The sequence below is a fragment of the Paramisgurnus dabryanus genome, chromosome 24 (genome assembly GCF_030506205.2).
Source record: "Paramisgurnus dabryanus chromosome 24, PD_genome_1.1, whole genome shotgun sequence".
Lineage (NCBI taxonomy): Eukaryota > Metazoa > Chordata > Actinopteri > Cypriniformes > Cobitidae > Paramisgurnus > Paramisgurnus dabryanus.
The window spans coordinates 16319360-16345698 of NC_133360.1; the positions used below are offsets into that span (position 1 = coordinate 16319360).

Genomic DNA, 26339 nt, shown 5'->3' on the forward strand with positions numbered 1-26339 from the left:
TGTGCTTTAGTGTATTAAACACCACATAGTTTGATAGTTTGTTTCTGTGATGCAATGAATGCAATGTTTTGTACACTGGCTTAAGTGTCCAAATACTTCTGACCTATGTATATTTGGCTCTTACTCATAATCGTATGATGTTTCCTCCTTTTCGCGGTTTATGACTGTACCAGGAAACAACTGGGAGGGTATCAATATTTTTAGACTTAATATGGACAACAATGTGCCGGGAAGATATTTTTTCATTTATTAATTAGTGACTAATACTAGTGTTTAAATAATAGTTTAGGTGTTGAAAGTTTATTATACTTCATAAGCAATATACTTCATACTGTACACTGTCACTTAACAAAGTCTTTGCGTGCATTTATTGCAATAAGGCATGTAGGACATGTAGATCTTCTGTGTCTGCACATAAAAGAAAGAAAGAAGACAAATTTCCCATCATGCTTGGCTTATCATCATCTGAGGTCTAATTCTGCCCATGGCTTCCACATATCAATTACTTTGAATTACTTTGATACCCAAGTACACTAAACGATTATTAGGAACACAATACTAATACTGTGTTTGACCCCCTTTTGCCTTTAGAACTGACTTAATTCTACGTGGCATTGATTCAACAAGGTGCTGAAAGCATTCTTTAGAAACGTTGGCCCATATTGATAGGATAGCATTTTGCAGTTAATGGAGATTTGTGGGATGCAAATCCAGGGCACGAAGCTCCCGTTCTTGGGTTGAGATCTGGTGACTGTGGGGGCCATTTACAGTGAAATCATTGTAATGTTCAAGAAATCAATTTGAAATGATTTGGGCTTTGTGACATGGTGCATTATCCTGACCTGCTGGAAGTGGCCATCAGAGGATGGGTACATGGTGGTCATAAAGGGATGGACAAGGTCAGAAACAATGCTCAGGTAGACCATGGCATTTAAACAATGCCCAGTTGGCACTAAGGGGCCTAAAGTGTGCCAAGAAAACACCCCCACACTATTACACCACCACCAGCCTGCACAGTGGTAACAAGGCATGATGGATCCATGTTCTCATTCTGGTTACGACAAATTCTGATTCTACCATCTGAATGTCTCAACAGAAATCGAGACTCATCAGACGAGGCAACATTTTTCCAGTCTTCAACTGTCCAATTTTGGTGAGCTTGTGCAAATTGTAGCCTCTTTTCCTATTTGTAGTGGAGATGAGTGGTACCCAGTGGGGTCTTCTGCCTGTGTAGCCCATCCACCTCATGGTTGTGCATGTTGTGGCCTTACAAATGCTTTGCTGCATACCTTGGTTGTAACGAGAGGTTATTCAGTCAAAGTTGCTCTTCTATCAGCTTGAATCAGTCGGCCCATTCTCTTCTGACCTCTAGCATCAACAAGGCACAGGACTGCCGCATTCTGGATGTTTTTCCCTTTTTTACACCATTCTTTGTAAACCCTAGAAACGGTTGTGTGTGAAAATCCCAGTAACTGAGCAGATTGTGAAATACTCAGATCGGCCCGTCTGGCACCAACAACCATGCCACGCTCAAAATTGCTTAAATCACCTTTTTTCCCCATTCTGACATTTAGTTTGGAGTTCAGGACATTGTCTTGACCAGGACCACACCCCTAAATGCATTGAAGCAACTGCCATGTGATTGTTATTTTAGATAATTGCATCAATGAGAAATTGAACAGGTGTTCCTAATACTCCTTAGTGTCTGTATGTACGGACTAATACATATGTACACAAGTAAGCACAGAAACTACACTAATTTAAATGTATGACTTTACTGTCAGGTCCTTACAAGCCAACGACACAAAAACAATGTTTGTTTTGACAAGGTTATGTCTGCACGAATGCATCTGATGTCTGAACATGCACTTCGGTTTCACTTCAGAAACCATGTTGATTTTATACAGTTAAGTACTAAAAGATATAAGCAAACAATAAAATTGTTGTTGCTGGTAATATCATTCAAAGTTAAATTAAAATATATATTTTAGATTCTTACTGCTACTTTGCACATAAAGTAATCCAGACATGCTAAAATACACATTGTGGTATACACTCATGAAGCAAAAGCACCTGCTTTCTTGTATTTAACTACAGTACATAGCAACTGCAGGCTTAGTTTACCTGGTAAACATGTTACTGGTAACATAGTTTAACATTTGGTAATACCCAGAACCAGTTGTAGCGTAACTGCACAAAAACCTCAACTGCATCATTGTAAGTTTAAAATACTATACAACAGCTCAGGATTGGGGTGGGGTAGGGTGGGGTTCTTCATTTAACAAAAGATTGAAATACATTACAACCGTCATTTGTTCAAGATCTGTAGGTTTTAAAGGTTTAATAGGACAATGAATAAAAATGAAAAGCCTATAATTACACTAGAAATGGTTTCATGGTTAAAGATAATTAACAAGTGAAAGTGTTGTATCTGAATTTACATGATATCTAGCGCCATCTAGAGGCTTTTCTTCATACTGCCTGAATGATAACTCATTACTGTAGAATTCAACGCATTAGTTAATTTATGTGAGTTAGTATAAACACATATTTGGCTTATTTTCCTTTATATTACGCAACACATAATGCTACAAATTAATCCACATTTTTGACAAATCAACATATATGTTTATGTTATTTTAACTTAATAAGAATTTCAACTTGTTTTTAGTGTTTATAAGTAATGTCAACTTATAACAAGTGAAAACTTAAAATAATAGGTTAAATTGACTTGCAAAGCCAAGTTTAAACTTTTTTAGAGTGTATGAATAAATATTTATAAGAAAGGTGTGATATCACTTTAAAGAGTTTATTTTGCGATAACAACCTTTTGGATGTACATTATCACACATATTACACCGCTATTGCCACATGAGTAAATAACTGGAAATGAAACATTCATTTGAACTATTTTATATGTAACAAGGGATGAAAAAAACGACAGCAAAGTGATGCATTACACATATATAAGTAGTACCGGTGAAAATGACTCGCAGTACCCAGATATGTAATGTTTTGTAGTGAATAACATGAAATGTCATGACTGACCAATCAGAATTAAGTTTTTCAGCGAGCTGTGGATTATTCTATTTTTAATGTCTTAACTGATTAAAAGTAACTAAAGTTGTTATAAAGTTTTATAGGCTAAACCTCCAGACATTAGTTATGAGTTCATGTCAAATTTTCCAGTATGCGCCCCAGGACTGGAACCTGTCTGGTGTCATTCCTGTAAGGGAAGCCTACAGCCCGGGGTGCAACGACCTGTTATTACACAGCGTATGGGAATGCATGAGCTTTCTCTCTTTATACATCCATTATACATCTTTAAACACGTGCACAAATTTTCAAGATAAAGCCTATTAATGAAAGTATGTAATGCAGACACTGCACATTATTGCATTTTTTATTGTCCTGTAAGCTAAATGTAGCCTACATTCACAGACACTTTTGTCCAAAGAAACTTTCAGTGTCAAACCAATGACCTTTATGTTGCTAAATGCATTGCTCTACCAACTGAGCTATACATTGGCCGTATACCTCGAGTTATCTTATAGCTCAATTGGTAGACCATTGCGTTCGCAGCTTAAAGGTCATGGGTTGATAAAATGTATAACATTGTAAATAGCTTTAAATAGCAGTCTACTATACTAAATATTCAAATATACTACAGTATTTATTAGTTTATAAATAGTTAAAACTATATAATAGTGTGGGAAAAAATAGCTTGTTAATATATTATGTTGTTACTACAGTAAAAAAACATGGTTACTGTAGTAAAACCATGGTAAACACTAAATAACCGTTTTGACAACCATTGTTTTCAAAAACCATAGTTAAACCACGGTAAGTGTAGTAAAACCATGGTTTTGTTAATAGTAATTCAAAACATGGTTCCTACTACACTTTACCACAAAAAAACATGGTTAATTTTCCTAAGGGTTAGCCTACTTTATTCAGTGTGAGCTATTTGGGAATCGAACCCATGGGTTCTTGGGTTGCCCAATGCTCTAAACATACAGGAACCATAAATTAACCATAAAATAAATTATTTTAAATGCACCAGGCTGTGTTTTTACATTCATGGGAGCTGTTTGAGTTTGATGAACATTGACTCGACACACCCTCATGTGACCACCTCTACCGGTTTAACCTGAAGATGCGCCGCAGGTCAATGACGAGAATTAAAGCAGGTTCACATTCACACCTGAGGACCGACACGCCTAAAAACTACAGTGCCGACACGGAGGAAAAAGTGTTGAGATTACAGTTCTGCTTGTGTTAATATCTTTTATTCAACAGCAGGCTTGCGTTTCACATCGGAGTGCTGCTTATTGTCGCTTCACAGTTTCCTCAGGTGAGTAACTGGTTCTGTCACTCGCACACTGCATACAGGAGTTTGACGCTGACATGAGTTTAATGTGATGCATAAACGCGGTTAAATTGAGAAACACATTACGTTAGTCCAACAAAGACACTGATAAATTGGTTAAACATGCGTTTGAATTGACTTACGAGGGCGTTCAAGAGGGATGCGTTGCGTCAACGTTGTTTTTCCAGTAAATTGTAATGTGTTTTAATTTTTTATGTGCACGTTTAAAACATACGTCGTTGGACGTAAAGTGGGTTCTCACGTATTGTTGCGTTCTGTGCGTAAAGTAAAAAAAACTTTTAAAAGGCTTGCGACACGATGGCTGCTGCGTTGTGTTGTTTCGTTTGCGCGCTGTGTGGGGCCTGAGTTCTGCTGTCAATCATAAGACCTTAATAAAGTCGTTTACATTATAGTTTTTAAATTTGTAATATTCTTATCATTTTAATAGGATAATAATGTTCAATAACTGTAGACTAAGAAGCAAAAATGATCTGAATATAAAGCTGATGAATGGAAATAAATAAATATAAAGGGAATTATTATTAAACAGGGATGTGTAAAGGATGAAAGGTTTTAATGGATTTGTTTAAACTAAACAAAAATTGTGTCATTAAATTGTTTACCATTTTAACGGTTTCATTTTTTGCAGTATGACAAATAGCGTATTATAAGTATGTCATTTAGCATTTTATGTCAGTTACACTGGTTAGGCTATACAAAAAGGTAACAGGATCTGAGTATAAGATAATTTATATTTGTTTGTTTTTATTATTTCAGATGTTGTGTCATAAGTTGTGTACCTGTAATTTTGGCCTGCAGCGTGCACTGCTGGGAGCCGTGGCTGAGATGAACACGAGGATTTCAGTCATTGTTTCTGGTAGTGGACGCTGCAGATATTCATCTCACTACGCATGCGCGGAAATCATATCTACAAGCCTGGATGGAAAAGAGCCGATATAAAGGTGGTAATATACTGTATATACAGTTCATGGCTGTATAATTGTAAAATGTGTATGGATGTACAGTAACAAGCAAAGTCTCTGGCTGCCCCTGGATGGCAGCAGACAGCAAGTAAAATATTAAGGACGTGTGTTTCAACATGCAAGCAAATGTGAAAATCCTTGGCATGTAGGTGAACCTGCCCAGTATAGGCAGTTGGTTGGCATTTGTACTTCCTCATTCATTTGTAGTTGAGATCTTTTTGTATATGACAACCACACCAAACTTTCCATTTGACTGAAGTTATAGCCAGTCTGCTTTTACACACACGCACGAGTTTTCATCAGGTTATGGGTTGTTTATTCGAGTCAGATATGTTGGATTACAAATATGTTCTACAGACACAAACATACCCTTTAAAAGTAATTTATTTGGTATTTACAGTTGGCCAGTGGAAGCTATGAGAATGTGCAAGATACAAACACTTGTAGCCGGTCACAAAACGTCCCCAGCAGCAGTTGATTGTAAAACAAACTGTCATCAATGTCACTTACACTAAAGTATCTTTCGCTTGGTCATACATACATATACACGATGGTATATCAGGTGCTGAAAGATCATGTTACAGATTCAGACAAAACATTTGTAAACCAGATATTGTTCTTTAGATGACAAAGCATTTTGTCAGCAATACTTTCATCCCTGAAAGTTGAACAGTTGGCACAGGTTCAACACTATCTACAGTGCACATCATGATATGCACTAGATTGACACAGCACTAGAGAGCAATATATGCACATTCATCACTAAGACACACACACACTTAAAGTGATTCAAAACTGAGTCAGCAATACAATTTCACAAAAAAAAGGTTCATTAAACACCACATGTTTAAGCATAGCAGCATGGCAACTCAATACATGTTAAAAGTTTACTGGCCATGCCTTTCGTTGGAATGCACAAACACAAAACAAGCATATCGCCATTCTCGAGAGCGTAAGATGTTAGCGTTTTCAGCACTAGCGACCCAACACTGGTCTTATAGAGGCACTAATGCGATACAAAAGTAGCTGCTGTCTTCAGGTTTATATGTACAGTATGCAACTTGTAGCCCACACAATCATATTCCCATTCCCAAAAGCAAAGTGTGGAATATCCAATGGAATGTAATCCCTTTGAAACACATTTGACAGGAAATATGGAATGTCAACTATGAACAGTAAGGTACCTATAAATAAAGTCCTGATATGCAGATGGCACTTTCAATAAACGGGGTACAAATTGTTGTCCTACTACATTTTTCCAAAGGAACCATGTGGATGCATGGTAAAATACTTTTATAACACCATCCTGCACTAGACACTCAAAAAGGAAGAAGTTTAAAATAAATAGAGTAATAAATAAATAAGTGGTTCCATTTGAATAACTTGGGGTGAGATGTTTCTCCTTAAAATTGAGAACTTGAAATAGGAGACAAATGATGACTAATCTGCAAATGTTACATATTCTTTACCTTATGAATTTATTTATTGCTAAAATATTGAAATATTGAATACTGTAATTGCAAACTTCAAAACCATATAAAATTAAACAGCTCATATTTAGCTTAACCTTTCCAGGTTGCCGTACAGCAAGTCACATCTGTTTATTCACCCTTTGTTGATAAAGAAAATGAAGCTTAATTGTACTGTTTCAAGCCTCATGTTGTATCCCGTTCATGGAAAGTGCCAGATAGCTAGAGTCACACTTGTTTGTTACTGATAAGTTTGATGTCCCTGGTTACTGCATATGAAAATGCAAGCTTATAAACCTATGTATACAACTGTACCAACATCAATGCTACTACATGCCTGTTTAAACTTTTTATTGTTTTTAAACTATAAATAAAAATGTATAAAAATAAAACATGAGTAGAGCTGTATTTTGTGGCCACTGTTTTTGATTCCAAATAACAAGATTTGTAAAGACTCAACCCCACAGACAGAGTTCACATTCAGCTAGCATGCACTTGAACACTGGAGCTATCAGTAGGGCTATAAGCACCTACAGAGTAGATAAGATGAGATGGCACTTTTTGGACACTAGGTGAGAGGAAAAATATCCCAGAGGGACTCGAAGGCTGGGCATCTTGAGCCCACAGCATCCGTAAAGTCTCTCACAAATAATGCACGACGATGAAGTGATGCCAAAAGATGAAAACCAATCACCTTTGATCGTATTCTTACTTTAGAAATAAATGTGAAGGCTACATGACTGACAAGCCTCACTTTGCGGTTTTAATTGACTTACTGTCTAGAAATGTCTAGTTTCGATTACAATGAAAAGTATATTAACAAGCTAAACAAGATATTGGCATTAAATCGAGATATTTAAACTTTGCATTTAAGTAGATCTTCTCAATGAATTGGATCACTGGTTTGAAGTAACAGTCTTGTTAAAAGGGTCAAATCAGCATTTAAAGACAAATTGAAAATAATATTAAAATATATCCTCTCAAATCAATAAATATATAGCACAAAGCTATGCTGTATATATTCAAGCATACATTCTCCTTCATTTTACAACATTTTGGATTAAACAACATCCTTGGAAATCAGAAAGTTTGCTAGAAAACAAATGTTGATCTTCAGTAGCATGACAAACAAATTGGCTGTTTCATAGAGCTGTGCAGTAGATCCCTCCTGTCCAGTCATCCACAATAAGACATCACATCATAAAAGCGAACAGGAACCATCCCCGTCGCTCAGTAGTTCATAACTCCGAGATAAAAGACTCTTTCACGACACAAAGAGACAAATTCAGCTCACCTGATACATTGAGCTGACCGAGAAACTTTAAGAAAAAAATTAAGTGTCAGTAGATTTTTGCTGGAAGCCACGCAAACAGTTTTTGACCCTTTCCTCCTTCATTGATTCGCTAAGTAACAGGCCAAACGCAAGGAACGACTTGTGATTGGACAGCGGCGGAGGCTTACGGTCACTGTCTGTAATAGGCACCTAGAAGAAGGGCAGGAAGGAGATCATATAAGCGATTTGACTTGCAAAACGTGATACCGCAATTGAAAAGTGCATTGGGTACCTTTGTATGCCGCCTCTGGTCTTGATGGAGGTCGAGGAGAGTAGGGGCTCTCCACATAAGCGTAGCTCGGGTTTATGTTCTCGTAGTGATGTGGAGGTGGAGGTGGCCTGGAACGAAAGCAGACAAAATGAGTCCAATTGAAAGATGCCTACTGATTATGGCCTAGTTAGGCCACTACTTCCTTCCTTAAATCTTTGTGAATAAATCACTATAATAAAACTTCTTGAGTAGTACCTTGCAGGTTTGTGATTTTGTCTTGGTTTCTGGTACTCGTCTTCACCTCTATACACTTCTTCTCTTGTTCGTGGTCGTACGACTTCCTCTTGCATCGGCTAGCATGCATTATAGCAGAAGAGAGCATTTCAGACATTGGTGTAGACAGGAACAATAACAGCAGACTATATTAGTCTTCCATCAAATCCCTTGTTCAGCATCATCTTGGGATACGTGGGATGTTAATTACCTTGTATTCCATTTCATGTCGTTTTTTCTCCATGGCATGTTTATCTTTGTCTCGGGATCTCTTGTATTCTTTTTTCTCTTCCTCCATCAGCCGGCGGGCTAATTCCTTAAATTTAAATAGAAACCAGATTACACTTTGAACATAGTCATGCCGATGCAAATTTGCAAACAAAAAAATTTAACAAATTCGTACCTCATCTTGAGCAACTTGTGCGGCGTGTTTGTCAATTTGGCTTGCCTTTAAAATAAGAAGCAATGAGTTAACGAATATGCAAGTAATCAAATACTTACTTTGAGCATTGCGATCAAAGTTAATTTATTCACCATACCTTAATTTCCTCTTCCTGTAACCTGCGTGCCACTTCCAAGTCTATCAACTCCTGGTCTTGTAGGTCCAAGTTTGCCAAGCCATGCGTCGCTTCTGTCATTCCATACTCTCTATGCATCCTTCGGCCTGAAGGGGGCATCAGAGTTCACTTTAAATAATACACTTCAGGTTAAGCATTTTGTTAATCCAAACAGCAGCTCATGCTGACATTTTTGTGAAAATCAATTTAGAAACTGAATCTGAATTCAGATTTAGTGCCAAAGAAATCATGCACACCATTTCAGAGAGTCCATACCCACACCAGAAAAGAAAGGAAGTCACCAGTGCATAAAGAATATGAAGTTTGATAGTATTCCCAACACCAGAGGGCACTGCAAAATCACCGGACCTAGGTCCATACCTCTCTCTCTTTCTCTTGAGGAATGGCCCTCATTTGAGGGACCTCTAAGATTTTGCTCCTCAAACACATCATTAGGACCTGATGGTAGCCTTTGTCTGTTCTTGTGATCCTCCCACTCCAGGCTTTCCTCTGACCGTCCTCTACTTGGGTCCAGACTGTAATCGTCAAGTTCCGGCTCCCTGCTTTTGTGTCTCTCTCTATTGCCATTTCTGCCTCTTTCTCTGTGTCTATCTCTGCTACCCTGTCCATGGCCGTTTCTGTCCATTTCCCTGTCCAAATTTCTGCCCCTTTCTTCAACTCTATCTCCGCTTAGCATTCGATCTCGACTTCTTGCCCTGTGGTCTTTCTCCCTTGGTCTTTCTTTGGTTTTCTGTCCATTACCTTCTCGTTCTCTATCCCTATTCCTTTCTTTTTCCTGTGTAGCAGAATAATCTTTTGTAGGTTTTTCCTTTCTGCGCACTATAGGTTCTTGGACATCTCTGGGTTCTTCCATCAAATCCTGTTTTTTCCTTCTGCGAGGTTCTTTGTAATCGAGATCTAGGGGTCCGTTTCTTTCTTTCGCATAGTCTTCTGATTGTTTTGGTCGTCGCTCGGGTGAATGGTACTCTGGGTACCTCCCCCTCCTTGGACTTCCTGGAGGCCTCAATAATCCAGATTCCGACGGGTCGTATTCTGGATATCTGTTTCGGGTAGCATGACCGTTATTGGGATATCTTTTTCTGTCTGGGTCGGGAGAATCGTATGGGGATCGGCTACTACTGTGGTCCCGATACCTTTCTTTTCTATAACCCGGAGAAACAGAACCGGGATGCTGGTGTCGAGGGTCCAGCGGAGGTCGGGAGGCTAAAACCAAGTGTGGGGGAAAAGGAGTGCAGATAAGGAGAAAAAAACTTAACTGGGTTAGTACACAAGGGGTTAGTTCACTAAAAATGCAGGAAGTCAAACAGCAAACAAGTCTATTACAGATAAGTAGTGCAGAGCTCTTCAAATGAAAATGTTACAGCCAGGGTCCAAGATTAACTTTTTAACAAAAGTGTTTGAGAATACATTTTTGTAAATTACTTTTGAACATGGCAAATTGACAACGTTACAAGTGTTAACTTTGGACTCTGGTAGTAGAAGCTTCATGTGAACACATTAGTAAAGTCCATATTTTCTTCCTTATGAATGTTTCATAAGAAAGAAATTTAGGCTGATACAGTCAAGTCTGTTATTTTAAGAAAGAAACCCACCACTAATTATACAGAGTTTTTTTAGCTGCTATAAAATATTGATGTGTTAAGTCAATGTACTGGCTTCAAACCTGTTAATTATTCTAATATAACTGTAAAACATGCAAAATAAACTGCTTTATACATCTTAATGTATTAACCCCTTATGCGGCTTTCACATAGGATGCGGTGTGCGCTGCGCTGCGCTATGAAACCCATTCATTTCAATGGCTTGCGCCGCGCGAGGGCGGTTTTTTGTTGCGCCGAGCAAAGCGCGAGCGCAGCGGAGCGCAGCTTGCGCTCACGCCGCGGTCAAAGTTCAAAATAGTTTAACTTTTGCGCTGCGCTCTGTGACGATTACCCGCGCGGCCAATAGAAACGGGGCATCCAAACAAGCAAAATGGACGAAAGCTTATACTCGGGATTCTCAGAGCTTTATAATACAAGTTTATGCTCCTACAGAGACATCGAAAGGAAAGCCTTGTCATGGAAACACGTAGCAATTCAAGTTGGCATGTCAGGTGTGTTTTAAGTCAAGCAGCTTGTTGTAGGTATGCTGAAAGTAACGTGAAATGGAGACGAGCAACATCAGTCTCTGTATTCCTCGTCGACTATTTAACGCAAATATAAACACTGTAGTAATTTATTGAAAACCCCGCCTACTTTGGTCTGGCCATCAGAGCACAAATCGCTTGGCTGCGCCGAACCCAGCGGCGAGCGCAGCGCACACCGCATCCTATGTGAAAGCCGCATTATACTGGAACTACTGCTATGACTACAGTACAGCTAGACTGAATGCATACATTAAAGGTGGGATGCATGATCTCTAAAAGCCAATGCTGATATTTGAAATCACCTAAACAAACACGCCCCAACGATGTCGGTTAGTAGACATGCCCCTTACTGCTGATTGGCTACAAGTGTGTTTTGGTACTCAGCCCGACTCCCTTTTCCAAAGTGTTTTTCAAAAGAAGCATGCACGCCGCCTTTTTCCTGGACAGGGCTTATTCTAGTCCCAGACTAAAATGCATGTTGGAGCTGCCTTAAATTTAAAAACACCCTGTACTGACATAATATATATAATATATCGGCGTTGTTTTGACTCAAGATCCACATGAGTAATGTGCCCTAAGCGTTTACTCACAATAATAATAATAGATTTATACTGTAGGGTGAGGATTTACATAAACGTGCCTGATCCCCTCCTTTCAACTACACACATCACTGCATAAATGCTGTGCAATTATATGAATGCTGGCATGTGAATGGAGCTTAGCTATGCTGTTACAATTTGGGAAAGAGACAATTTACCTGCCAGCTAAAGATATCCAACAAAGCCATCTTTAAAAGAGTGTATCTTTTACTCTGTATGCACTGTGCAGCTAATCTGTGATTATTAGGGTAGAAGGGATGTGCAGATTCACATTAGTAAACTGTCTGATATAGAGTTTGTCTTAAGAAAGCCTAGAAACAGCTAGACAAAGTGCAACATGGTGGACATTTATCTTGCACACGTGTACATAGCCAAACAATTGAGGAGCTCAGATGCAGAAGAGGCTAAACTCCACCTCCGTCAAAAATGAGATTATAATATTAGCCCAATGCTCTCGGCACGTATTATACGTTCATTAAATACATTTTCCTTAAATCTGCTTAATCCCGGCCTCAAGTCATTCAGAAATACCGGTTTGTTTGCCGAATCCATTAAGAGCCTGATAAAAAATGCTCATTTACAAGAAAACATGTCACACGCACTTAGAGGGTTTTGCATCTGAGTGTTTAAATTATAGCACGCTGAAGAGTATGGCCCTTACACACACACACACACACACACACACACACACACACACACACACACACACACACTTAAGGAAACATCAAAAAGAAACATTTTAAGATTTTAAACAATGAACAATTGAGCAGTGTTTGCTAACTACACACTACATTTGAAGCTCTCTTCATAGGCTCCTTCTGTATGAATGACAGATCGAGTGCCAGATGAAATCGGATGTTTGTTTAATGAGGCACACAAAGACCCTATGGCCAGCCCAAAATGCCTTAAAATTAGCGCGTGAGAGAATGATTACATAACCGGTGAAAGCGAACATTTCAAATGCAACCAGTGGCATGAAAAAGCAACCAGTGAGGGAGGGCGGGCTCAACAACTTTGGGACACGTGATGAAGAAACAAACATCCTGCATGTCTAGTTTTGCAACATACTTGAGGGGAGGAAGCTTTTCCAGAATACGCCAGTGTTTATTGAACACACAAGAGTTTTAAACTAACATGTGGTCGAGTTATTCGCAATTTGTTTAAGTTCACAACAAATAGATTCGAGTAAGTGTAGTGCTTGAGGCTTGAAATGCATTCAGAAATTAGTTACAGTAACAGTATCCTTAACTGTATGAAAGAGCTGAAACAAACCAGCTATTTAAGGCTTTGTAGATAGCCTGTATTAAATAAATAATATATGCAATATTTTAAGGGGGGGGTTGTGATAAACTTGACATGTGAGGAGTGAAGAAGGTGGTGTTGTCTTCGTAAACCTCATTTTATGAAGTTTATTCTTCTTTTAAAATCCCTTACGTACAATTCACCTCCCACCTTTCAGCAGGTGGTGCTCAACACACCTTGGTCTTCGTAGTACGGGTCTTCAAAGTTTGGTTCCGGCTGTTTTTGACGTTTTCTCTCCTTCATCTCCCGCTCCTGCAGTTTGCGGGCGATGGCCTAGTTGAACACACATAGATAACCTTGAAGAAAGGCGTTTCAAGACAATACAAAAGATGTAAACAAAGTGTGGGTGTAGTTAAGTCTACGTTTACAGAAGTGTTAAAAAAATATATGCTATAACAAACGATGTACAGTATGTGTGGTTATGTGCCGTGCCAATGGCCAACATTAACATACTGCGAATCTGTGTGTGTGTGTCTGGATCTCACCTCATCTTTCTCCTCCTGTTGCCTCAGTTGTTCAGCCTGCCGGACCAGTTGTTCCTGAATCTCCTGAGCTATTTCATTGTCGATGCGTTCGCTGAAGGGACGGAGTACAAGAAAACAAAACACCTGTGTTAACAAACCCGAGTTCTCACATCAGCCACCGCGGGCTTCATTTTGTGGGCAAGAGATGACTGCATTTTTGAATGACAATTGTACAGCGCTGGGTGTGTAACAAGTTATAAAACACATATGTTATTATAAACAGATACATATTTAGTCAACTAATTAATTACAGTGCTTACTAGGGATGGGTCTAACATGTAGGAGTTGAATGAACTCTCACGTAAACAAAAAAAGGTGACGTACGTTTTTACGATGTGAACTGTGTTACAAATTTATTTGATCTTGTGAACAGAAGTCAAAGTTTGTTTTTTAGTTATGTATTGCTCATCTAGTAACTCACTTATGCTAGTTATACTAATTAATTCACAGGTTATTTGTAGTATACAGACAAAATAATTTTTTGTAATGTAATCCCTTCCTGAGAAGAAAGCGCGTTAGACGCAACATGTGAACAGCCCCTTAAAAGTTTAAATCAATTTTTAAATATAAAACTTGGTAAATAAAAATATTTCTGCGGGCCGGATAATGCTATATTTTTGACAGCAGAGGGGTGTAGAATATGCCGCAATTGGCCCGCGAGTCTGCTGCAGATCGGTATTGGCCGATCATCAGATTAAATGACTTGATCGGTACTCGCTAAAATCTCATGAACCAAATGCGGCCGCAGTTGGAGGCTTTTTTATGCAGTGTGAGCATTTTTACAACGCGTTGCTTATGTGCGACCTGCAAATTTGGATTTCTCTCTGCCTTTACAAATATTTGGTCTCGTACACACTGCAAACTTTCGGGAGTGAGAACCGCATTAAAATGCGAGAGTGAATCCCCTAAATATTTGTTTAATGTCTGTACGGAACAAGACTCACTCCCGAAAATGTGAGGATTGACACATAACGACACATTCTGCCATTTTGCATGCTTATCACTCACAGCTTTGACCAAAATAATTTAACAACATTGTGTTTTGCAATAAACCTTCGTATTGGCGTTGTGTATTGTACGCTTTTGTGAGGCTGCTTCACAGCACGCGGTCTTGCAGTGTTGCCAGGTCCTTGTCTTTTTTGTACGTAAATACCGTTTTGCCGCTTAACCGTTCATGGCTTTTGGCTCATGAAGCCATCAAGTTTTTGGTGTTACTAAAGTGTGAAGGTGCCAGTCCCAATATTTTGATCTTTGAGGTAAAGCATTTAGATTTATTTCGGTTTATTATTGGATTTTTCTTTTTCGCATACAGAAGACTTTTTACCTTTCTAGGAATAAATTTTTCAAAGAGAGACCTGTCCTGTTTATGAATCACGTTTAAACACTTAATTTACTAGGCTACTAGTTGTTCAGTTCGGTTATGTACACAGTAAGCAGAGTTTCTGTAAATGCGGTTGTAACTACCTGCATTTTGCGGGAGTTAATTCGGTTTTAGAATGCGGTTGTCAGTTCCGTAAATTACTGAAGTGTGTGTGTACAGAACAGGATTAAGCTTTAAAAGGTGAAGTGACAACCGAATTAATATGCAGTGTGTACGGGACCTTTGTGTATTTTTTATGAAGACGCGGTCGTCCTAACAGTGCGATGTGTCTTCACATCCCCATCAAACAGCATACTGTATACAACACATATAAGCTACAGTAACCTAATTCACCTCTCAATAAAATCACTTTCTGCTCTACACTGAAGAACTGTTGTACTTTATACAAATGCGTGCATATTTAATTCATACAGTTAAGACTGTGAATAAAGGCATATTAAATTGCTCTTTAAAGAATGATTATTTGTTGTCTTTTAAAACAATAATATAGGCTACCTATCTACTGTAAGTAATATAACAAGGCAACATCTGTGGTATTACTTCAGCTAGAAAAAATGTTAACAGTTACAGTCATCAAAGAGCTTTCATATCAGCTTGAAGAATCAGTATCTGGCATTGGTATCGGCCGATACAAAAGACAACAAATGGGTACTCAGTATCGGCTGCTAAAATCTTTATCGGAGCATCCCTAGTATGTACATTACTGGTCAAAAGTTTTAAAACACTGGACTAAAAATTTAACTATGATCAAAATTTTTTAATCTGAAGGTGTATGGTTAAATGCTTGGAATTACTTTTGTAGACAAAATATACCTGTCCCAAACAGATAATTAAGTATTTTTGAAATCGATGACTTAATATTGAAGGAAAAACAGCCAATAAGAGTTCAGGTGAAATGTGAACTCCTTCAACATTTTAAAAAATTCATACTAAGGTAAAACTTTAAAAAGCTTCTTGATAAAATGACATAAGTTTAGTTTTGCAATTTCTAGGCAACAGGTGACTACATTTCAGATGATAAAATATAACAGTTTTGATTTATTTTGAATGCTTTTAGTCACAAACATACAACCCCAAAACAGAAAAAGTTGGGACACAGTAGAAATTGTGAGTAAAAAAGGAATGGAATAATTTACAAATCTCATAAACTTATATTTTATTCACAATAGAATATAGATAACATATCAAATGTTGAAAGTAAGATATTTTGAAATGTCATGCCAAATGTTGGCACATTTTGCATTTCATGAGAGCTACACATTCCAAAAAAAGTTGGGACAGGTAGCAATAAGAGGCCAGAAAATTTTTATGTACATATAAGGAACAGTTGAAAGACCAATTTGCAACTTATTAGGTCAATTGGCAACATGATTGGGTATAAAAAGAGCCTCTCAGAGTGGCAGTGTCTCTCAGAGGTCAAGATGGGCAGAGAATCACCAATTCCCCCAATGCTGCAGCGAAAAAATAGTTTTCTGAGTTTCTCAGAGAAAAAATGCAATGAGATTGAAGTTATCATCATCTACGGTGCAAAATATCATCCAAAGATTCAGAGAATCTGGAACAATCTCTGTGCGTAAGGGTCAAGACCGGAAAACCATACCGGATGCCTGTGATCTTCGGGCTCTTAGATGGCACTGCATCACATACAGGAATGCTACTGTAATGGAAATCACAACATGGGCTCTGGAATACTTCCAGAACACATTGTCAGTGAACACAATACACCGTGTCATTCGCTGTTGCCAGCTAAAACTCTGTAGGTCAAAAAAGAAGCCATATCTAAACATGATCCAGAAGCACAGGCGTTTTCCCTGGGCAAGGCTCATTTAAAATGGACTTTGGCAAAGTGGAAAACTGTTCTGTGGTCCAACGAATCAAAATTTGAAGTTCTTTTTGAAAAACTGGGATGCCATTTCATCCGGACTAAAGAGGACAATGACAACCCAAGTTGTTATTAGCGCTCTTTTCAGAAGCCTGCATCTCTGATGGTTTGGGGTTGCATGAGTGTGTGTGGCATGGTCAGCGTACACATCTGGAAAGGCACCATCAATGCTGAAAGGTTTATCCAAGTTCTAGATACATATGATCCCATTCAGACGTCGTCTCTTTCAGGGAAGACCTTGCATTTTCCAACATGACAATGCCAGACCACATAGTGCATCAATTACAACATCAAGACTGCATAGAAGAAGGATTTGAGTACTGAAATGGCCAGCCTGCAGTCCAGATCTTTCACCCAAAGAAAAGATTTGGTGCATCATAAAGCGAAAGATGCGACAAAGAAGACCTAAGACAGTTGAGCAACTAGAAATCTGTATTAGACAAGAATAGGTCAACATTCCCATTCCTAAACATTGGTCCTCCTCCAGCTGTTCCTTTATATGCACATTTAACTTTTCTGGCCTCTTATTGCTACCTGTCCCAACTTTTTTTGGAATGTGTAGCTCTCATGAAATCCAAAATGAGCCAATATTTGGCATGACATTTCAAAATATTTTACTTTCAACATTTGATATGTTATCTATATTCTACTGTGAATAAAATATAAGTTTATGAGATTTGTAAATTATTCCATTCCTTTTTTACTCACAATTTCTACTATGTCCCAACTTTTTCTGTTTTGGGGTTGTAATTCCCACAGTTACATTGGTGTGATGCCATAGTTTGGACGAGTTTATTATTATTCTGTAATGTGGAAAAATATATAAATAAAGAAACTGAGTGTTTCAAAACGTTTGACCGGCAGTGTATATGTACTTGTAAAACGGGATGCATCTCAGGCTTGCCAAAATATACTGAATACACCAAACCTGGTACTTTTCCACTGGCTCTGTACCTCTGCCGCTGGAAACCAATGTGCATTTATGCTAAAGCAAATAGCTACTACAGTGAGCCATGCAATGACTTCCCCCGAGGCTCACTGGTCTCTGCCGTGCACAAAACCCTGATGATACAATCAGCTCGGAGGCCTTGAGACATCATCCAGCAGGAAGAGACGCTTTATCCGCGAGTGGCATAACTCAACGTCAAAACAATTTACTAGATCTGCACACTATGACCCTCACAAGGCCTTCATGCTTGGTCACAACCCCGCAGCACATTGTAGTCTAAACTATACGTTTTCTGCCAAATGTATAAATGTAAAATGCAAACAGGACATCTTTGTAATGTCATTTGCTCCTACTGACAGTGCTTAGCTCAACAAACAGGATTTCCCATTTGGCACTGCATGGCATGAGGCATCTGACTGCCCCACAGGGGGCAGCTTACAGTGGGATGCATTGATAAATAAATGATTTATAAGAGGACGGCAATGCTTCATGTTGGCTAATTTAAACCAACAGGTACCCAAATGTTTGACTAAACCAGTGGTCACCAACCCTGTTCCTGGAGATATACCCTCCTGTCTACTTTAGATCCAACCCTGCTTCAGCACACCTGCCTCCAATTTTTGGGTAGCCATGAAAAGCATGATTGGCAGGTTCAGGAGTGTTTGACTAAAGTTAGAGGTGAACTCTGCAGGAAAGTAGATCTCCAGGAACGGGGTTGGTGACCACTGGACTAAACTGTTCAATTGTTAGCCTCTGTATGATCAGTATTGCATTGGTGGCCAAGGGTTTAAGAGGTTCTCACAGGTGTTGATGATGTTTCTTGCTCTCTGCTTTTGCCCTCTTGTCTTCCTCCTCCTGCAGACGTTTGGCCACACGCAGATCCTGCTGTACCAAACGACTCTTGTGGACGTTGCTCGCCAAGTGACTTTCGACTGAAAAGGGGAAGAGTGAATGAAACATTGAGGTGTATATAGACATAACATTTCATACCAGTTCATACCGGTTCATACCAACACAAACATTTGCAGACCTTTACATGACACATACTGATACATCTATTAAAAAATACATGAAAAATTGTTCTGTGTCTAATAGAAATAAAGCAAACTCAACCAAAACAAAAAACACTAAATACAATAATAAAAATGGAATATAAATGTGAATTAAAATTTGTTTGTCATGGCAAAAAATCAAACTTGGCACATAAAAGTCTTTACATGAATTCAAGTTGAAATGCTGAATTGACTCTTATTATGTTAACATAACTCTTCGTTGATTCTGATCGGTGCAAAGCAATTTCATTTACGAATGAGAAAAGATTTTGAGAGTTGACGTCAAACATGCTGCCATCTCAGTGAGTCAATGTGGCAGGTCCATAAATCTTAAACAGTGATGCTATACCAGCGTCATGTTCCCATAGACTACGCTTCTTATTGATTCAGTGACAGTGACCATAAAATACACGTAGTGCTGATAATAAAAAAGACCAGAAGAAATTAATTTAAAACATCTACCTAATATAGTAACATGATATAGATGTCTTATGAGTGATTTCATTAAATCATAAAAGTGCTAAATGTTATAACAGATGCTGAATCTCATTCATCAGCTTTACTGAATAAGCTGACATTTTTAATATTTTTTCATAATAATAAATAATCTAATTCAAAATATCAAATACTCTTAAATACATTATGTCAGAATATTATTCAGAAAATATGATTATTATCAATAAAAATAGGATTTTTTTATCTTTAATTTATCAATGTGAATACAGCTGGAAAGAATCATCACCATCTTCCAGTGGGACTAAACAAAGTCAATATGCAGTTGTGACAGACAAGTCTTTGAAAAAAAGTTTAAAGATGTTGATTTAATGGCCAAAGGAGTTGTTTTGTTAAATTGTATAAAAGCTCTTATGGAAATGGACAATTATAAAAATGCCACAGAAACATAAAGGTGGACCACATACCACATCATAAGTAGCACAGGTATATTTATAGCAATAGCCAACAATACATTGTATTGTAAAAAAAATTATGCCAAAAACCATTAGGATATTAAGTAAAGATCATGTTCCATTAACATATTTTGTACATTTCCTATGGGAAATATATAAAAAATGTTTTATCATTAGTAATATGTGTGGCTAAGGACTTCATTTGGACAACTTTAAAGGCGATCTTCTCAATATTCTACACCCTCAGATTTTCAAATAGTTGTATCTCGGCCATATATTACCGACAATGGAAAGATCATTTATTCAGCTTTCAGATGATGTTTAAATCTTAAGTTTAAAAAATTGACCCTTATGACTGGTTTAGTGGTCCAGGGTCACAGCTAGGAGACAACTCCCCCAAAAAATAAAAATTGATTTCTGTAGCTTTTAGTTATAATGTATGCTTTAAGGCCATCAACACGCTAATGTATTTTGAAACGCTGACAAAATTATCTTTAAAATGTAGTTGTTCTCTTCTAGGAAACGTTTTAAACTAAAATATTTTAGAATGAGAATGTGAGGCAAATGCTGGGAATACACTGAGAACGCGACCTTCCTGCAGACTAAACTTTTAGATGTGCGTCAATGTGTGTCCATTTAGAGTTCAGCTGTGATTACAGACTGATAGTAGCCTACAGTTTGTGCAGAGGTTTATGCTTTGACTTAACAACATCTTTGAACAGTGTTATATCAAGAGCAGTGAAGGACTTTCGACCTCAAAGTGGACAAAAACATTCACTGTGTAAAAAGATTTGTAAATGGCTTGCTCATCACCCTAATAACATATGAGCTGTGGTCAATATATTTATTATTAATTAATTTGTTAAGTCTTTAAAATTTAAGCCTTTGTAGTTACTACTAGTAATTCCACAGGGCTCAACATAAAGGACTGCCCGGTGGCCCGGGGCAAGCATGAGAGACGTTCGGGCCAGTAGAAAAGTATTGTCACTTGCCCGATAGGGCCAGTGCTTCACCCTCCATCAATAAAATATATTTTCATCAATGTATATTATTTAACATCTTGGAAGCAGACAAAGAAACAATGCAATATTTTGCACAGTTTGCTATCAGTTTACAAGCTAAAGCAGAAAAGTTTAGAGCCTTTTTTCGTTGGAACGTGTTTGTTGTATATGTATACAATTAACTGAGTTATTATTTTTAAATATGTGACACTGAATTTTTTGGGGGGGACAGTAAACATTTTGGCAGGGCAAGTGAACACCGGAACCACTGGCCCAACTGGGCCAGTATAAAAAAATGATTTGCGTTGAGCCCTGTTCCATCATGCTTTCTTATAAGCACACATTAAGAAAGAGAAGCAAATTATCATTACTATGCATTTGTATCTATGGATTAAATATGGTGTATCTTGGTGGTGTATTGTGTCGTGATCGACCAACATTATACTGTATTTATGTTTTTGTTTATATGCCCCATTGCTGCCAAGGGGGAGTTGGTTCTTGCAACTGACAGTGATTTACATGCCTTACATTCTTTTAACAGAAGAGGAATGACAGTAATGGCCATGAACGACTTGTTCAAAACCTCAAACTGCTAGGTTTCACAAGTCGCAACTTTCCTACATTCACAATCAAGTGCATAGGATGGTACAAAACTACTTACTTTCCTGTTCTTGAAGATTGTGAGCCAGACAGTGGTCCTCCAGCACAGCAAAGTCCCGGCATACTGCAAACAGAGATCAACAGAGATATGCAGACCGGATTATTTATTGTTAACACAGAGCTACGCCACAGTTTTAAACTCATGCAGGCAGCTCAAAGCACAAACCTAGGTCAAAAAATGACCTTTTCCCCATATACTGTAACTATAACATATATTTAAACATACAAGGTACATCTATATCCATATATCCATCAAAGCTTCATGTTTAAGCTAAACCTAAACTATAAAGAGTATGCATGCATTTTCATGAAAAAACAAGTTTTTTCCAAAACAGGGTGGGTTGGTCTAGAAACGTCTTTGTAGCGAGCCATTATCGCCTCTGCCCACAAATAAATATAACTCCAGAAAGTGAAACTGCGTCCTCCACATCCTCTTTTAGTTCGTTCTTTTCTGTCTTCTGTAACTTTCTGCACCTGTTGTTCTCTGTCCACCATTGAGACGTGGTTGATCATTTAAGAGAGAAAAACGAATAAAACAACAGACTTTCGTTTCCATAATCTGAATCAGATAAGGCCAAAGGTCGCAAATCAGTTTGAAAGGCATCACTTTTCTGGAAAATGAACCAAGATTCACATTTATATTTACATATTTCCACTGTACGCTCAGATTAGATGTGTGAACACCGCAACCATTTTGACAACATTACAAACTTCTGAGTACGGACTACTAAAATACATGATTCAGTGCATCACACTGTGTACTCGGTGTGTGCCAGACAAAAGAAGATGATAAGATTAAGCCAGTTTTGCAAACCAGTAAATAAAGATGCTGCCCATCTGCTGCTGATAATCTCACTTAAGCAACACCTTGTTTTTATATCGAGATAGCCCTAATAAAGCCTGGTATGCACCAAGACAACAAGAGATATTCGTAGATCCTGATGAGGAACTGAGATCAACATTTATTTTTCATAAAGAAAGCCCCTCTCATTCCCAGCGAGTTTAATTCTTGTTCAAACATAGCAATGGAATAACTAGCATGCAGATTAATAAACAAGTAACGCTGGATCATAGGACAAGTGTGCCTGTAAGCCACATGTATTTAAGAAATGTGAAAATGACAACTTTAAAATCATCTAGTCGTGGGTGGCCTGAACTTGCAGTCGACTTAATTGTTTTAAATAAGTCCTGAATAATTATGGGTTTGCGTTGACACGATCCTCATGAGGCACATTTAAGGCATAATTGTAGGTATATCCAACCTGACTTACTAAGAAGTTGTTGGTGACTCATGCAATGCCCCACTCTTACTGAATTGCTTTTTCGCTTTAAAACTACCCAAGATTTGTTGGGGTGGTTTCCCGGACAGGGTTAAGATTAATCCAGGATTAGGCCTTAGTTATATTAGGACAAATTTAAATAGTTTTACAAACAAACCTTTTGTGCATCTTGAGACAAAACAATGCCACTGATATGTTTTAAGATGTCAGTACAAGGTTTTTAAATTAAGGCAGCACAAACATGCATTTTAGTCTGGTGCTAGGATGGACCATTTCTGAGAAACTGCCCAGTTGAGATGTATATGACTTGATTCTAATAGGAAATGCTTGAGATATAAAAATGACCACAGTAGGAATAAAAGTAGAGATGCACAGGTATTAATTTTTTCCACCGATACCGAAGAGATATCTGCTGATACTAATAGTTTTGTGGTTATATTAACTTGCATTAACTAAATTCTGAAGATTACGTTATCTGAATGTTATTCTTTTTCACATGATGACCATTAATATTGAACTCTAAACTAGTGATGTTTTTAACATTTTACTATACACATAGCTCAATTTCATTGCATTTTCTTGTTCTTTTTTGATTGAAAGGATATATCGGCAATAACTTTTTGGAAAAAACCTGCACTGCACAATAAAACTTTGCTTATATGACACATTTTTTGGCTTTACCGATACGCAGTTATATCAGTCTATCAAAAAAGGACAAACTGATACATAAGCCAAGCGACTGAATCAGTCAACTGTAAAGACCTGGTCGATTTATGTGTGTTTGTTATCCTTGAGACATAATGGATATGAAAGCATAATTCCGATTTCCCATTTAAACTGATTTATCCATGTATAGCATCGTATTAGCCAAACGCCATGTTTGTCGATATATTCTGGTCATTATAAAACAAATCAGAACTATCACAAGTCCCATAACAACATTACGTTGAAAGTGATCAATTGAGTGGTACAGTACGCAGGGTTTTTCAATACTAAAAGATGCTACAAATTCAAACCAAAACATGTATTTCGACAGCCACGTTGATAAAAATTTCTAATCCATTAAGATGACTTTGATATCAAAGTCATTACTAAACATGACAGGCCAACATTCTGCTCCGTACACTGAAAGTAACAGTCAGCCACATTAGTGAAGTTGAATCCTCTCTATGGCAAACACACAACCAAGATTAAATGCATCCCCAGAGGCTTTAGCTAGGCAGCAAAACCAGCATATTTTTTAAGCCTGCACTTCAAATCCAGGCCAACATCCTCGACATTCCAGAAAAATATAAGAGAAGCTGTAGTGGAAAAGCAAACACTGAAACCTGAACACGAAACAACTAAAATCAAAACAAAAAACACAAAGGGTAAACATTCTTTACTGAAACAAACAAACAGAAACAGAAAAATGTGGATTGTGTTTTTTTCCATCATAATTATTAAACTTTAAAGTTGCACATCTACAGTCATATTTAACAGATCTTCAACAAGGTGATGTATGAACAGTAAAGACTTTGAGGCCTGAAGTACTAAAAAGTTACAATATAAAATGTATATTGATATTCATTTCAGATTCAGAATGCAAGACTTCAATGACTTTACTTAAATTTTTCCCAATTTGAGGCATGAAAACGCATTTTATTTCTTTATAATGTTTTTTCCAGATTGTTTGAGACCATTGGGAGTCAGGTTCTAACATGTAGTGATTGACTGTGGTACAACTGAGATTTAATTAGAGTAACAATGACTTAATTATCTATAAATAAATACAACCAACTCCACACTTTTCATAAATTCTGGAAGAGTAAAATGCGCTTTCAAAGACTATTTTCAGCGCAATAAATCATATTGGAGCAGCAGATTCAGCATTAATATGACGCTCACTGCTAACCCCCTTTTCACGCACGCTACAGTAACAACAATCCTAGCTATCAAAACATAGTATCACCATTTTATTTATACTTATTTTGTGTGTGTGTACTATCGTTAAGACAACACAGGCCACGATTTAAAGAGGTTTTGCTGTGAGCTAGTAAGGCTAATTCTACGTCTGTGTTTGACTATTGCTTTATGTAAAGATTTCCGTACACATTATGACAGAAGACCGGTTAAATGAAAAGGAAAATACCAGTTTACCTTCACAATTTATCATAACGTCAACACATTTAATCGTTTTGGTAGTTTTTAACCTTAACCGTCATCGGACAGCAATCTACCGCCGTAGAAACGGACATGCACTGCCTTTAATGCTTTAATATAGCGCATGCCATTCGCACTTTTCATTTAATGCAGAGACGCACAGTGCCTCACCATCATCCTCATCCTCACTCACCCTCTTTAACGCCAGGCAGGTTGTTCTGATCAATACTGAAATCAGCCATGTCGTCGGCGATATTTCAAAACGCCCTAATGCTTCTCTGGGGTTTTTGAAGGTTAATGTTTGACAGACGGATGGCGGTTTCGGTCCGATAAATAAATCCCGATCGATGTCTACAGCGAGCTGTCGCTCTGATTGGTTTCTGTCGCCAGGCTTTCTTCTCGTTCTTGCTGTCTGTCCCTCCCTCTCTCTCTCAGATGAGTATTATGAGCTCACACGTACACACACAAACAGTACACACACTGGAAAGGAACGCAATGTGTGTATGTTATGTTTCCTACGGATGGCGGGCGGGACATACCACGCACGCGCAAACATAAGGTGTGTTCGACTTCATGCGACGCTGCGCAAACCGATTGGTCTATGTCATCAAAGTACCGCGAGAGTTTACGGAACAGCATACTGTAGGATCGCTCTCGCGGTACTTTAATTTCCTACGCATGTCAAACACACCTACGCCTACGTCAACACGCACACGCCTGAACCAGCGCGAGCATGAAATTCTTTCGGTCTGTGCTTGTCAGGTTTGTAAAAACTCAATTATGGGAAATATTTATGTCCAAGTTTAAGCTCAAATGATATAATGATCATAAGGGAACCATTTACAATAAAATGTATATAACATGTTAGGCTATTTAATTTTTTTGATACATTTAAAAAAGAAGTATTTAAAATCTCTAAGTAGCTGATATTTATTAATTTACTAATTTAATAAACTGCTTCATAAAGCATTTTAAAATTATAGTATGCTGTGAATAAAATAATATAAACCTAAGATTTCTGAAAAAATTGAAAATTTGATGATTTTTACATCTTTTATTCCAAAAACTTACAATGCATTCAAGGTATAGCCTAGCATATTTTATCAGTAAGTGTGCTTCCTGAGAATCAAACCCGTTTCCTTTGCCCTGCTAACACATTGTTCTACCAATTGAGCTAACGCTAGGGTATATAGTAAGTGTGGTTTCTATCAGAGGTGTTTAGGCTTCATCACTTTACGCATTTTGGCAGATGCTTTGAAGCTTCTATCAGCATGTTGCAAGGCAAAAACATAGTATGTGTGTTCCCTGCTTAAACCCA

The 26339-nt window shown here is 37.8% G+C and overlaps 1 protein-coding gene across 2 annotated transcripts; it reads right to left on the bottom strand.

Moving 5' to 3' along the window:
• Window positions 1–7208: 7208 nt before the first annotated feature.
• On the bottom strand, window positions 7209–25543 carry ccdc50a (coiled-coil domain containing 50a). 2 transcript variants are annotated; one of them, XM_065247128.2, is made up of 12 exons: window positions 25215–25543; window positions 21601–21663; window positions 18781–18910; window positions 13728–13818; window positions 13419–13515; window positions 9577–10419; window positions 9178–9302; window positions 9042–9086; window positions 8850–8954; window positions 8621–8718; window positions 8387–8493; window positions 7209–8304 (listed from the first exon to the last, which is right to left on the bottom strand). In XM_065247128.2, the coding sequence occupies exons 1-12, from the start codon at window positions 25261–25263 to the stop codon at window positions 8285–8287; spliced, it is 1773 nt and encodes a 590-aa protein (XP_065103200.1). In that variant the 5' UTR covers window positions 25264–25543; the 3' UTR covers window positions 7209–8284. The 2 variants fall into 2 exon arrangements, with proteins under 2 accessions (XP_065103200.1, XP_065103209.1); XM_065247137.2 differs by lacking the exon at window positions 9577–10419 and having other exon boundaries at window positions 25215–25535.
• Between the last annotated feature and the right edge of the window lie 796 nt (window positions 25544–26339).